This window comes from Anastrepha obliqua, chromosome 4 (genome assembly GCF_027943255.1).
Source record: "Anastrepha obliqua isolate idAnaObli1 chromosome 4, idAnaObli1_1.0, whole genome shotgun sequence".
Classification (NCBI taxonomy): Eukaryota; Metazoa; Arthropoda; class Insecta; order Diptera; family Tephritidae; genus Anastrepha; species Anastrepha obliqua.
The window spans coordinates 74,136,040-74,150,028 of NC_072895.1; the positions used below are offsets into that span (position 1 = coordinate 74,136,040).

A 13,989-nucleotide genomic window follows, 5' to 3' on the forward strand; every position below is an offset into this window, starting at 1 on the left:
CGGCCAGGAAGGTTCTTCTGTGTGTTTGGTGGGATTGGCAGGGAATCATCCACTATGAGCTGCTCCCCTATGGCCAAACGCTCAATTCGGACCTGTACTGCCAACAACTGGACCGCTTGAATGCAGCACTCATGCAGAAGAGGCCATCTTTGATCAACATAGGCCGAATTGTCTTCCATCAGGACAACGCCAGGCCACACACATCTTTGGTGAAGCGCCAGAAGCTCCGGGAGCTCGGATGGGAGGTTCTTTTGCATCCACCGTATAGTGCGGATCTCGCACCAAGTGATTACCACCTATTTCTGTCCATGGCGAACGAGCTTGATAGTCGGAAGTTGTCCTCAAGAGAGTCCTGTGAAAATTGGCTCTCCGAGTTTTTTGACAATAGGGAAGCGAGCTTCTATAAGAGGGGCATTATGAAGTTGGCGTCTCGTTGGGAGCTCGTCATCGAACAAAACGGCGCATATTTGACTTAAATCGCATTATTATAACCAATTTTATGAACAATTGAAAATTCAATAAAAATACCGCAAGATTTTTTGATATAATACACCTACTCCCTGTTTAGGTGTTTGGCCGAGTTCCTCCTCCTATTTGTGATGTGCCTCTTGATGTTGTTCCACAAATGGAGGAACCTACTGTTTCAAGCCAACTCATGTTTCAAGCCGGAAGAAATTCTTTATGAGGAGCTTTTTCATTGCAGAAATACACTCCGAGGTTTGCCATTGCCTGCTGAGGGGCGACCGCTATTCGAAATATGTTTTTCTTCATATTGGTGTTTTACCGAGATTCGAAACTATGTTTTCTCCGAATTCCGAAAAGTAGTCACGCACCAACACATTGAGCGGCCGGTATGATTAGGGAGATAAAATCTACCCATAATGTTGTTACCTCTAAATTGTTTTCATGTGTTGTTGGAGCATTATTAAACACTAATTTGCATCCAGTTAAAGTGAAAAAATGCCTGAAATAAATTCACTTGCATGTAGGGTTATTTATAGCATCTTTATGTGCACCAATTTGAAAGCCAATCGTTTTATTCAAATTAATAAATTATCGACAAGTTACGATATTTTAAGTACAATTGTACTTTTTATTTGATTGAAATTAAAAAAAAGTTAAAGTTCGTGTAGCGTAGTACACATAACAGAAGTGAAACTTTCAAGGCCGACAAAGAAAGAGGGAGAGACCCGAGCGAGAATGAGAGACATAGAGAGAGAGAGAGAGAAAGAATATATATCTTAAGAAAATCACAACATTTGCAGATAATACAAATAGACAAGATTTATAAAAAACGGAGAAGTGTAGACCGGTGTAGGTAAACGCCGGACACAAGCCGTGGCAACAACGCGCACTACTCCGAGCGTTTATCACCCGCACAAACGCAGCGATTCCAGGACCGCAGCAATGGCACAAACTACCGCAAGGCAATTCCAATAAATGTAACGCTGGATAGCAGCAAAAAAAAAAACGCCGAAAAAATTGGGATCAAAAAATGCCCCAAACAGTAGGCCCCAAGGAAAGGTGTCAAAAACTAGGCACCAAAAATATATTTCCTACAAGTTTGCACCAGCAAACAAGCGCCAAAAAGTAGACAATGTTATTTCTCACTAGAAATTAGGAACCACGAGGAAAAACTCAGGAAAAATAGCCTAAAGTGCATCTAAGATATATATAAGGTATAGCGCTCTCTCTCCTTTTCCTCTACGTTGCATCTGTTTTCCCTCTCGCGTAACGAAAATGCCCAAAACGTTGCATGGCTTTGAAATTTTACTCTCCATTCTCGCTCGTCCATCGCCGCCTAAGAAGTTTCACCTCAAAAATTTAAAAATACAATTTGACGATTTTTCGTACAATTTCAACATAAACAAGTTTTCTCAGGAAGATTTTGTTTTTTTTATTATACTTATTTATTTGAATATTGATAGTTTACAAAACTTTTTGCGAAAGACAAAAAAGAATGGGCTGTAAAAATGAAATTCTTGAAATCGTACCAATATAAGCCAATTATTTCCGGTGAAACAATAGCATATTGCCTTTTATAGTAAAACTATTTCCAAATTCTTTAATTGAAAAGTCAGAACAAATTAACGGATATACCGAGCAATTGAAGACTATTTGAAATTTAAAAACTTGGAACTGTATTCATTAACTTCTTTTCGGCATGCCATTTGTGTTGTACGAGTATGTAGTTAGTCAGAAGTTCAAGTCGCCTCGAAAAAATACATTTTGTTCGTTGGCTTAATACAATGTTGAAATCTGATATATCTATAGTATCAACACTTAAGTGTTTCGTTTGGTGTATATTGGTATATATGCATAGGAATTTATTTTCAAAGGCCAAGCTCAAAGCTTTTTATTAATATCTTTTACACAAAAAAACGTCAATTCTATCGTTTTCGGAACACTTAAGAAAACAACTTGTTTGTCCATAGAATCAATAAGAGTTGTGAAAAAAACTATGTAGTACAACAATAGACTTCACAAATGAAGAAATTTGGAACATCTTTTACAACAAAAAATGTACAATTATATTCCCTAGCACGGTCCAAACAAGGAATGCAAACATGACCAGCAACTAGCTTTTGGGATGCATGCTAGGATGTCTCCGATTGCCAAATGGAGCGCTCAAATGACACTTATTTTCTTCAAAGACAACATTGACATTACAAGCGTACAATAACACATTTAAATATTTGCTTTTGACAACATTAATCTACTCGTATAGTTATAATTCGAGGAGCGTCGTTTGATTATTTTGAGTTTCAAGTCAGTTATCTCTGTATTGTACTTGTATGAGTATAAGTGACCTAGAAAGCTGCTGAAACCATTTAGCAAATAGCCCAACATAATAGTCTTTGGATCCTCTCTGTCAATATGCTTTAAAAACATATATACATATAATATGTTGACGCTCTGCATATCAATCAACTTTCGCAACTCTATTGACCGGATATCCTCTCTACAACATGTTCATAATTATGCGGGTAAATAAATAAAGTAAATGCACATACATAGCTAATGCAAAAAAAAAACACCAAAGGGGAAGTTAATATTTAAATCGACATTGAATTGACTTGCAAAACAATTTAATACCCACCTCTACATTGTACATTGTCTTTTCAATTATGTCTCCATTGCTGCTTCACTTATAGTCTGCAAAATAAAAAAATCGAATTCGTTAAACTGCCATTGAGTTAACTGTGTTTTTGTTGCTCTTTGTTTTTCTTTGTTAGAAGACGCCATGCGTCAGGACGCTGTGTTACTTACAGGGTTGCCAATATTCGACGGACCCATCTGGCAACCGTGTATCTTTTGACAGAGACGTCAGATCGCTTAATGACATACCGCGTTGGAAGCGTCAGTCCAAGCAGATTTTTACCATCGAACAGTACACGCCACGCAAGCGCTCCCAAATTGTTGAAATTTACATTCAACAAAAGAAGTCAATTGTGAAAACTCAACGTGCGTATAAAAAATTAAATAATGTGAAAAGTGCGTCTTCTAAGAACCCCATTGAACGTTTGTACGAAAGATTTTCGACTGGTGATGCTCTTTCTAATCCAAAGAGGCCAAATCAAAACCGGCCAAGGCGATCGGATGAGAATATTGCTCTTGTACAGGCCAGTGTTGAGACGTCGCCAAGGACATCCCAAAAACGCCGTTCTCAGCAGTTGGGCATTGCTCGGACCACTTTCCAACGAATTATCCGCATTGATTTGCATTTACTCCCGTATAAGATTCAATTGACGCAAAGATTGTTGCCTGCGCACAAGCCTCGTCGATTGGAATGGGCCCAAAGAGTCAAAGGGTCCGTCGAATATGGGCAACCCTGCATATAACAGAAAGTGGCAGATTTCACTGTGATTAATGAGCAGAGAACGTTAATGTATAGAGAAGTCTCAATGACAGGAACGTATGGAATTTCGAGGAATATTCGTCTCGCGAAGACTAATCACCACAGACACATTTTTCACCAAAAGTTAACAGTAGGGGACTGAATTATATGTAAATTTAGCAGCAGTCAATAGGAATTTGTTGGTGATTAGAAGCAAAGAATGTTAGGTAGCTTTTTAATATGACCGTATATACGAGGGGTGCCTTTTATATGTCGCGATTAGAGAACAACAACAAATTTTAATCATCGAAAATCACTTTATTGTTTTTCAAAATATTCTCCATGAAGATCTATATACACTTTTGCATTTTTTTTTTTTTTTTTTTTTTTTTTTTTGTCGGGACAACTAGCAAGTGCAGCACTCAGACATTAATTGAGTCCATTGTACTACACTTGGATTCCCTTTTTAATTTTCTTTAAATCTACCCGATCTCCGAAGAAATCTGAGTAGATCTTGTGGTGCCAAGGAGCCAAGATGGTCGCTTCTTAACACATCAGTGCCAAAGACCTCAAACCTGATTCGGGCGAAGGCGGGGCAGACACACAGGAAGTGATCCGCCGTCTCATCCTCCTCTTCACAAGCTGGGCAGAGTACACTGTCTGAGATGCCCAACCTTTCCATGTGCTTTGCCCACAGAAAGTGGCCCGTCATTAGTCCAACCAGCCGTCTGCACTCCCCTCTGCCTAATGACAGAAGGGTTTGCGACAGTCGATCGGACATGACAGGTAACATCAGTTTTGCCCATCTGCAGCCTCTCTCAGCCTGCCAAGCTCGCTTGTGGGTAGTAGTTACCCATTTGCTAACCGTGGCCGTGATGGCCGCAGAGGGGAGTGGCAAAGCGGGCTCTGGGCCAAAGAAATTGGCCTCAGAGCCCATCTTAGCTAAGGAGTCAGAGGTCTCGTTACCCGCGATACCCACGTGTCCCGGGACCCATGTTAGCATCAGGCTGTTATGTCTGCCGACATAGTTCAGCCTGGATTTACAGGACTTCACTACCCCTGATGTGGTTTGAGGGCTGTCTAAGGCCATAAGCGCAGCTTGGCTGTCGCTGCAGACACATATAGATCTGCCTCTCCATCGTTTTTCCACAACAAAGTTCATCGCTTCTTGAACTGCATACACCTCCGCTTGAAACACAGATGCATGCATTCCAAGAGCAAAGTGCAGTTTTGTCCCGCTGGATTCCACGTAGACCCCAGAGCCGGAGCCATGCTCGGTCCTGGAGCCATCCGTAAAAATGCGAAAACAGTGTTTGCCGGGCTCATTTTCTGAGTCTCCCCACAACTGAGCCTCTGGTAGCACTACACTGTATCTCTTTTCAAGTACGACTCTTGATGGCATTGAGTCAAGGGGCATGGAGAGAATCGTTGGATCGATGTCCATACCTTCTCTGTGTTCCAATGCCGGACAAGGGCCGTACCAGTTCCCACTGTGTTTCAGTCTGCAGATGGCCTTCAGGGCCTCTCCTCGGATGAAAGCATCAAGTGGTGGTAAACCAATCAGAGCATCTAGTGCCGGGCCTGAAGTAGTCGGAAAAGCTCCGGTGCAACAGATGGCCACAGTGCGTTGTAGTCTCGATAAGGTCCTCCTGACTTCCACTAGGGATAGTCTACTCATCCAGACCACTGATGCATAGGTGATAATGGGTCTTATCATAGCTGTGTAGATCCATAGGACCTTGCTAGGAGAGAGACCCCACGTTTTCCCAAAGACACCTTTGCACTGCCAGAAAGCTGTCAGCGCTTTGGATGCCTTTGTCTCAACGTGTGATTTCCATAGGAGCTTACTATCGAGGATTACTCCTAGATATTTAATTTCCTTGGATAGCTGGATTGTGACTCCTTTTAGCTTTGGCAGAACGATTCCGTCAAGCTTCCTCCTTCTGGTAAAGAGGACAATACCAGTCTTGGCGGGATTTGCCGACAGCCCGTTCGCACAGCACCAAGTGTCAATCCGATCCAGAGTTTTCTGCACTTTCCTGCAGATGTTCATAAGCGAAGAGCCTGTTACCAAACAAGCAACGTCGTCCGCATATGCTTGTGCGTAGACTCCCGAATCGTTTAAGGTGGTGAGTAGAGGATCGATTACCATGCACCAGAGCAACGGAGACAGCACACCGCCTTGGGGGCAGCCTCTGTTAACCCCAGATGACACCAGCAGATCTTCCTCTGCTCGCACCGAAACGATTCTTTGGGCCAGCATCGAACGAATCCAATTTACTAGCACCCGGTCTACGCCGTGCCTACTAGCAGAGTTACACATACTATCAAAAGTGGCATTATCAAACGCCCCCTCTATGTCTAAAAAGATACCCATAGCGTAGTCCCTCCTGTCGATGGCCAGCTCTATCCTTGCAACAAGGTTTTGCAGTGCCGACTCGCAGGATTTTCCACTCTGATAGGCATGCTGAAATAGAGACAGAGGGTGAGCCTTCAGCGACTTCTGACGTATGCGCAGTTCCACTAGTCGTTCGAGACTTTTCAGCATGAAAGAGGTCATGCTGATTGGTCTAAAGCTTTTGGGGCTGGTGTAGTCGTCTTTTCCAACCTTTGGGATGAAAGCGACCCTCACCATCCTCCAAGAGCGTGGTATGTAAGCCAGTGCCAGGCATGCCGAGAAGATTTTCTTCAGGGCTGCTGTCACGAACTCTGCACCCTCCTTCAGCATGGCAGGAAATATGCCATCTGGTCCGGGCGACTTGTAGTCGCCAAAAGATTTGATGGCAAATCGAATGGCGGCCACATTCACCACAGATCTGGCAACGAACCAGTCATGCCGAGAAGGTGTAGCAGCTCTGACAACTGCCTCTATCAATAAGGGCTGTTGCCGGCTGATGCTTATCTGATTACCAGGAAAGTGAGACTCCATCAGCAAGCTGAGTGTCTCACTTTTCCGCTCCGTGAAGGAGCCATCAGATTTCCTAAGTGACCCCAGCTTTGCCGTTGGGTCCCTTTTCAGGATCCTAACCAACTTCGCCGTGTCACTCAGAGATTCAATACCGCTGCAGAATTCCCTATATGAGGCTTTTTTCGATTCCCGAATAAGCCTCTTGTAGTTCTTCTGAACATCACGGTATCGCTCCCAGTCCTCTGCAAGGTTAGTCTTGAGGGCCCGGTTTAGGAGTTTTCTCGACTCACGCCTCAACATCTGGAGCTCTTGGTTCCACCAAGGAACGGGAGTCCGGCTCGGGAGAGGTCGAGTTGGACAGGCTGACTCAAAACAGTCGGTTAGGGCAGCGTTGAGTTTCTCAACAGCCGCCTCAATGGCCTGTTCTTTTCGAAGTCTTGGTGGCGCAACGTCAAGGTCCCGCAACGCCTCCCTAAACTTCTGCCAGTCTGTTTTTCTTGGGTTTCTAGAGGGCAATGGCATTTGTGCCTCCTCGCCACACTGAAACTCAATGTACCTGTGGTCCGAGCACGAATCTTCGGCAAGGACTCTCCAGTTCTTGATTGACCACCCAAGTTTTGAGTTTGATAGGGTTAGATCAATCACCTCCTGTCTTCTAGACGTTACAAACGTTGGCTGTGAGCCCTTGTTTTGTATGTCTAGGCAGGAGGACGCGATAAATTCGAATAGTCGAGAGCCCCGTCCATTGCACTTGCTGCTGCCCCAGATTGTATGCTGGGCATTAGCATCGCAACATAGGATGAGGCCCAGACTGCGCCGCTCACAGAACCTCACGAGACTAGTGGCCTTCCCGGGTGGTGGCCCTTCCAGAGCATCGTAAGGAAAGTAAGCAGATGCAATCACAAACTTCGACCATCCGCGTCTACCTCTATAACACACCTCAGCCGCTACCAGGTCTTGGCAACAGAATTGCTCAAGACCCGTCACAGTGAGATGGGATGATACTATAAGACCGGTCCTAGGTCTGCTAGAACTCCTGTCATATAGTAACGTGGCCCCTTTCAGCGCACTTAAGCCACAGAGACGGCCCCTAAAGACCCAGGGCTCTTGCACTGCTGTTATGTGGGGTAATGTGTGCAGCTGGGAAAGCCTTCTACTTAGTAGTGCAGTAGCGGCTTTGGAATGCTGCAAGTTAATTTGCGTCACCGTCAAGGGACGATAGCTACAGGAATCGTCCGAGTCAATCATTTGGGAAAGACATGAAAGCTGGCCGTCCCAAGGAAGAGACTCAGACGGTTCCCGTACCGTGAGCCCATGACATCAACACTGGCCTCGTCCACTCGCACCACAAGAGTAGCACCTTCCTTCCCGTCCCGGTTTTTACTCTTGGTGTACGAGACGACTCGCCAAAGCCTCGTGTTGATGCCCGGATTCTGGGCACGTAGACAGGATAGGACATCCGCCGTAGACAGGTCTGGATCCGGAATCCAGCAGATGGCCTTCCTGAGGGGTACACTCTCCTCGCTGTAGACTGCGAAGCGAGTGGTCCCCATGGGGGGCACGTTATTGACCGCGGTCCTGATCCACTCGAAGTTGGCCAGAGACGCGCACGTCACCTTTATGGTGCCGTCCTTTGTCTCATAGCCCTTCGCGTTGGCTTCCGGACCGGAGGCAATAACCCGACGCATCAGCTGGCTTTTGCAGTATTTGATTTCTGCATCCGTCAGCTGATGGTCGGGCCCCAGTTTTCCAACCACAGCCACAGGTCGTGGGCCAGCAGCCTTCTCGCTATAGGATGGCTTGGCCGCACCCTTGGATGTGCTAGGGCGAAGGTCCAGCTCCCGATCCTCCACTGACGAAGATTTCGCCGGGCAGACAGCTGTGCTGGACTTTTTGTCGAGGCGCCGATAGAGACGTGGCTCAGCAGAACCTTTTCCCGCCACATTGACTGGCGCCAAGACCGCGCTCGTACCTTGGGGGGTCGTGGCTCGGTCATTGGCGGCAACCGCAGGGCAGGGAGGTGTGCTGCTTTCAGCCGCCGTCTTTCTCCGCTTGCCTCGAGAGCGAGACAACTTGGGAGTGCCTGTGCCCACCGAAGACTCGGTAGCTTCCGTGGGTGTCACTTCCGCTGACCGAGGTCGTTTGGAAGACACAGACACAGAAGGGCCGGCAGAGCCACATGAGGATTTCTCCCGCATGAGCTCTGCCCGCCGCTTTCTTCTCTTCCTCCTTGCCGCGCTCTTCGATTTCCCAGCTTCTTTGGGAGGTCGTGCAGCCACCGAAGAGACCTCACAACTCAGGCCCTCAGAAGCAGGGAAACGTTTTTCAGACTCTGAAGGAGAGGAGATTGCGATAGCAACCCCCGTCTCCTCCAGGATGCGCTCTCGCTCGTAGAGCTGAGAGACTTGGGTAATGGTTGGGGCCTCCAGAATCCATGCCCCTGCCGCCGAAGCGGGTGGATTGCCACTTGTGTGGATTCCACCTGGAGTAATAGATCCTTTGTTTTCCATTACCTTTTTTTGGTTTTTTTCGGGACTCCTCCCTAGCCAGTTTGGTTCGCGGATGGCACCCTGATTCTATGCCACCTTTGAGTCATCACACGAGTGTTGAACCCACCCCAACAGGGAAGGCCACTCTTGTGATGCCAGGGCTCCCTATCCACCACCTGGGACGCGCCCGATGGGAGATCAGGCAACTCCACACGGGACACTTTTGCATGCGTTTGAACCAATTGTCGAAGCACTTTTGCCACTCTGAATGAGGTACCTCCAAAACATGCATTCTGAATGCCGCAACCGCTTCTTCAGGTGTCGAAAAACGTTGACCTCTCAGTTTGTTTTTTACGTACGGGAATAAAAAGAAGTCATTCAGTGCCAAGTCAGGACTATACAGCGGATGACTCATTCGATGTTTTGGGTGCTCAAAAATGCAGTTGTTTGAGCCGATGTGTGAGAGCTCGCATTGTCCTGGTGAAGAGTGATGCGTCTTTGGCGATTGGTTTTCCTAATTTCTTGGAAGACAACTGGCAAACAAATGGTTGTGTACCACTCAGAATTTACTGTTCTGCGTTGTTCTGTCCGAAAAAACAGGCGACCATTTGCTTGGAAGTGCTTCGTGCGCGAACAACTTTTGTTGGGTTTGGCTCATCTTGAAACACCCATACAGTCAACTGCTGTTTACTTTCGAGCTCATATGCGTAAATCCATGATTCATCACCTGTCACGATGTCATAGACGTGTTTCGAAGCCCCGCGATCGTATTTTTTGAGCATTTCCTTCGACCAATCGACACGAGCCTTTTTTTGAGCGATTGACAAATTGTGTGGGATCCAACGCGAACAAATTTTTTTGACGTAAAGTTTTTATGCAATGTTGAATGTATGCTGGTCCCACTAATGCCTAAGATTGTCTCAATCTCACGATAGGTCACATGATGATCTTGCAATATCAGTTCGCGCACAGCATCAATGGTTTTCGGAACAACAACTGATTTTGGACGACCTTCACGAAATTCGTCTTGGAGTGAACTACGACCACGATTGAATTCACCATACCATCGATAAACACTGGTCCTTGATGGAGCTTTATCGCCAAAAAATGAATTAAGTTCATCCATGCAATGTTGCTGAGTTAATCCACGTCGAGGGTTGTAAAAAATAATCGCACGAAAATGTTCACGATTTAATTCCATTTTTGGACCGAGATGAATCTTTTAAGTTACTGTAAACAACACAAATAGCGCTGGTATTTCAAAACGTTCTGAGTACGTAAAAGCCAAAAAATGTCAAACTTTGCGATACAGCTGTCAGTTGCCAGATTGCAACACCAGGGTTGCCAAATCCCGACACATAAAAGGCACCCCTCGTATGACTGTGCTCGGACCGCAGGTATATTGAGTTTCAGTGTGGCGAGGAGGCACAAATGCCATTGCCCTCTGGAAACCCTCTGGAAATATAATCATGCAGGGCTGAACTAATCCAAACATTTGTATATTAAGAATAACAAAAGATAAACATATTGTAAGAAAAACAAGAGATAAACAGCAAATAAAGAAACTAATATACAAGTCGTATACCTGAAACAGTAAGGAGGTATAAGTATAAATACGACTGTCAAATGTGTTGGCAGTCAGTCCAGTACTATTAACATAGTGTTAAGAACTACCAAAATTAAATTCATAAAAATAAATTTTTATATTTTTCCAAAGACAAGCAAGGCTTTAACTATCAACCAAGACTTTAACTAACTTGGTATATGTATTGCTTCCTTCCTCATTTCGATCCGATATAAATATTATGGGGATTGGATAATAATTTTGCCCACATTTCAGATGTTAAGATCAAATTTCCGAACGACCATCGTCCCATTGTCAAGAAGTTTGTTTGATTCCAAAAACTAACAGCCAACGGTAATAAAATTTACTAATATATTTTGCCAGTTATTTTGTTAATAGCGCTCCCTTTCTTACCTTTACTTTTCTAGACTAGTTCGCGTAAAAATCTTAAAATATTTCATAACATTTCACTTTATAATTTGAGCAACAATTTTAAATTCCCTTCTCTTTTCCAGCAAAACACTCGGCTTCGGGCCACGTGCAGAAAAATTTCAACACATGCATTTTAAATACATTTGCATATCATACAAAATACAAACGAAGCAACAAAAACGAAAGTGATATACAAGTATGTATGCATGTTTGAGGAATTTACAATATAAATTAAAAATTTTGTTGTCTTTTCAAGTTGACAAATTAAAAAATAATTTTGTTTCGCTATATTACAGCAACATTTTACTGCAATTTACATACAAATTAATATAAGCCGACGCCCGGGAAATACTTACATAAAGAAGGAAGGATTATTTACAAGCAACAACAAAGTTACATACTTGTAGATATACATATACGTATATATTTACATATAAATTAGCAAAGTGAAAAATGTTGATATTTATGCTGCGATACTTTTTTGTTTATTGGATTCTGCTGGGTAGCAGCGCCAGCGAAGAGACACTTCTGCGTGATTTAAATTTGGAAGTGAAAGATTTTCCATTAGCTTCGTGCAAATTACGTTGCATGCATCAATTACAAAGAACTCAATATGGCGGCGAATTGGCGGAGAGACCTAATAATTGGGTACGTCAGTAATAACAACAAGATACGAAAGTTAAATAGCTTAAAAATTTGCTTACGAACGAAATGTATTTATGTGCACAAAGAAGCTTTTGTGTCACTAGAAAGACGTAGAATATATACATACATACATACATACATACGTAACGTAGAAGAATATATACATACATAACATACTGTCCTTATAATAAAATTATCGCTTACTTCAAAAACAATTCGAGGAAATCGCGCTTAAAGCTCCTCACTAACTGTCGAATATATCGAAAACTATTAATTCCATTGTTGCATAATTCTCGAAAATTTCCGGAATTTGTAAACAGAACGAAATAAGTTAAATAATTCATTGAGATTTATTTTCTCTTCTACTTCTTAATTGGCGCGATAACCGCTTACGCGATTTTGGCCGTGTTTAATAAAGAGCGCCAGTCGTTCCTTTCTCGTGCTAAGCGGCGCCAATTGGACACACCAAGTGAAGCCAAGACCTTCTCCACCTGATCTTTCTAATGCAGAGGAGGCCTTCCTCTTACCACCAGCTGGTACCGCATCGAATACTTCCAGAGCCGGAGCGTTTGTATCCATTCCGACGACATGACCCAGCCAATGTAGCCGCTGAATTTTTATCCGTTGCGCTATGTCTATGTTGTCGTAAAGCTCATACCCACTCATTGGTCAATCGCCTGTGATATTCGCCGTTGCCAACGTGCAAAGGTCCAAAAATCTTCCGCAGAATCTTTCTCTCAAACACTCCAAGCGTCGCTTCATCGGATGTTGTCATCGTCCACGCTTCTGCGCCATACGTTAGGACGGGCATGATGAGAGCCTTGTAGAGTGTTATTTTCGTTCGTCGAGAGAGGACTTAGTCCAACTAGCACTTGTTGGCAAGAGAGATTCTACGTTGCATTTCGAGGCTTACATTGTTATCGGTGTTAATGTTGGTTCCTAAATACACGAAGTATTTTACAACCTTAAAATCATAATTGTCAACAGTGACGTGGGTGCCGATACGCGAGTGCGTACTTCGTTTTGTCCTCGTTCACCACCAAACCCATTCGCTTTGCTTCTTTATCCAGTTTGGAGAAGGCAGAACTAACATCGCGGTTCTTAAGGCCGATGATGTCAATATCATCGGCATACTCCAACAATTATAAGCTCTTATAAAAAATTGTGCCTGAGCGTTTAAGTTCTGCAGCTCGTACGATCCTCCTCAACATCAGGTTAAAGAAGTCACACCACTGACGGTGCTGCTGGTGTTGAGCAACATCATCTTGCATAGTCGTATTAATTCTGTGGGGATACCAAATTCAGACATCGCGACATACAGGAAACTCCCTTTCGTACTGTCGAATGCAGCTTTGAAGTTGACGAAAATATGGTGTGTGTCGATTTTCCTTTCATGGGTATTTTCCAAGATTTGGCGTCTTGTGAATATTTGGTCGAGGGTAGACTTTCCAGGTCTAAAGCCACACTGATAAGGTCCAATCAGATGGTTGACGGTGGGCTTCAGCCTTTCACACAATACGCTCGCTAGAACCTTATAGGCGATATTTAGAAGACTAATCCCGCGGTAATTAGCACAGATTGCAGGATCACCCTTCTTATGGATTGGAAAAAGCATACTTAAATTCCAATCGGCAGGCATGTTTTCATCCGACCATATTTTGCATAGAAGCTGATGCATGCACCCTACCAGCTCCTCGCCTGTTTGAATAGCTCAGCCGGCAGTCCGTCGGCGCTCGCGCCTTTGTTGTTCTTTAGCCGCGTTATCGCTTTCTCACCTCGTCTTGGTTGGGTAGCGGAACGACAATTCGGTCGTCGACGATTGGGGTACCGGGATCTTCACATTCTCTCTGATATGCGCAGTTATCACTGTTTAACAGGTTCGAGAAGTATTCCATCCATAATTTAAGTATGCTCTGGATGTCAGTCACCAGATCGCCGTCTTTGTTTTTACAGGAAAACTCCCCGGTCTTAAAACCTTCTGTAAGCCGCCGAACTTTCTGGTAGAATTGGCAGTACTCTCTGAGAGCAGGAGTAAGTGGCGAATCTTCTGGCTGTCTGTTTTTATTGCAGCTTATCGATGTCAAACGTACTTTGCTTAGTTAGATGTACGCTT

At 44.2% G+C, this 13,989-nt stretch overlaps 1 protein-coding gene across 2 annotated transcripts in view; it reads left to right on the forward strand.

Annotated features, from left to right (window-relative positions):
- Window positions 1-13,989, forward strand: part of LOC129245176 (tyrosine-protein kinase receptor torso) — a 130,295-nt gene that overhangs the window by 34,090 nt on the left and 82,216 nt on the right. For both annotated transcript variants that reach the window (XM_054883198.1, XM_054883199.1), the window contains exons 3-4: window positions 11,315-11,427; window positions 11,528-11,879. In XM_054883198.1, the coding sequence (XP_054739173.1) occupies window positions 11,685-11,879 (195 nt within the window). In that variant the 5' untranslated portion in view covers window positions 11,315-11,427; window positions 11,528-11,684. The remainder of the gene's footprint in view (window positions 1-11,314; window positions 11,428-11,527; window positions 11,880-13,989) is intronic.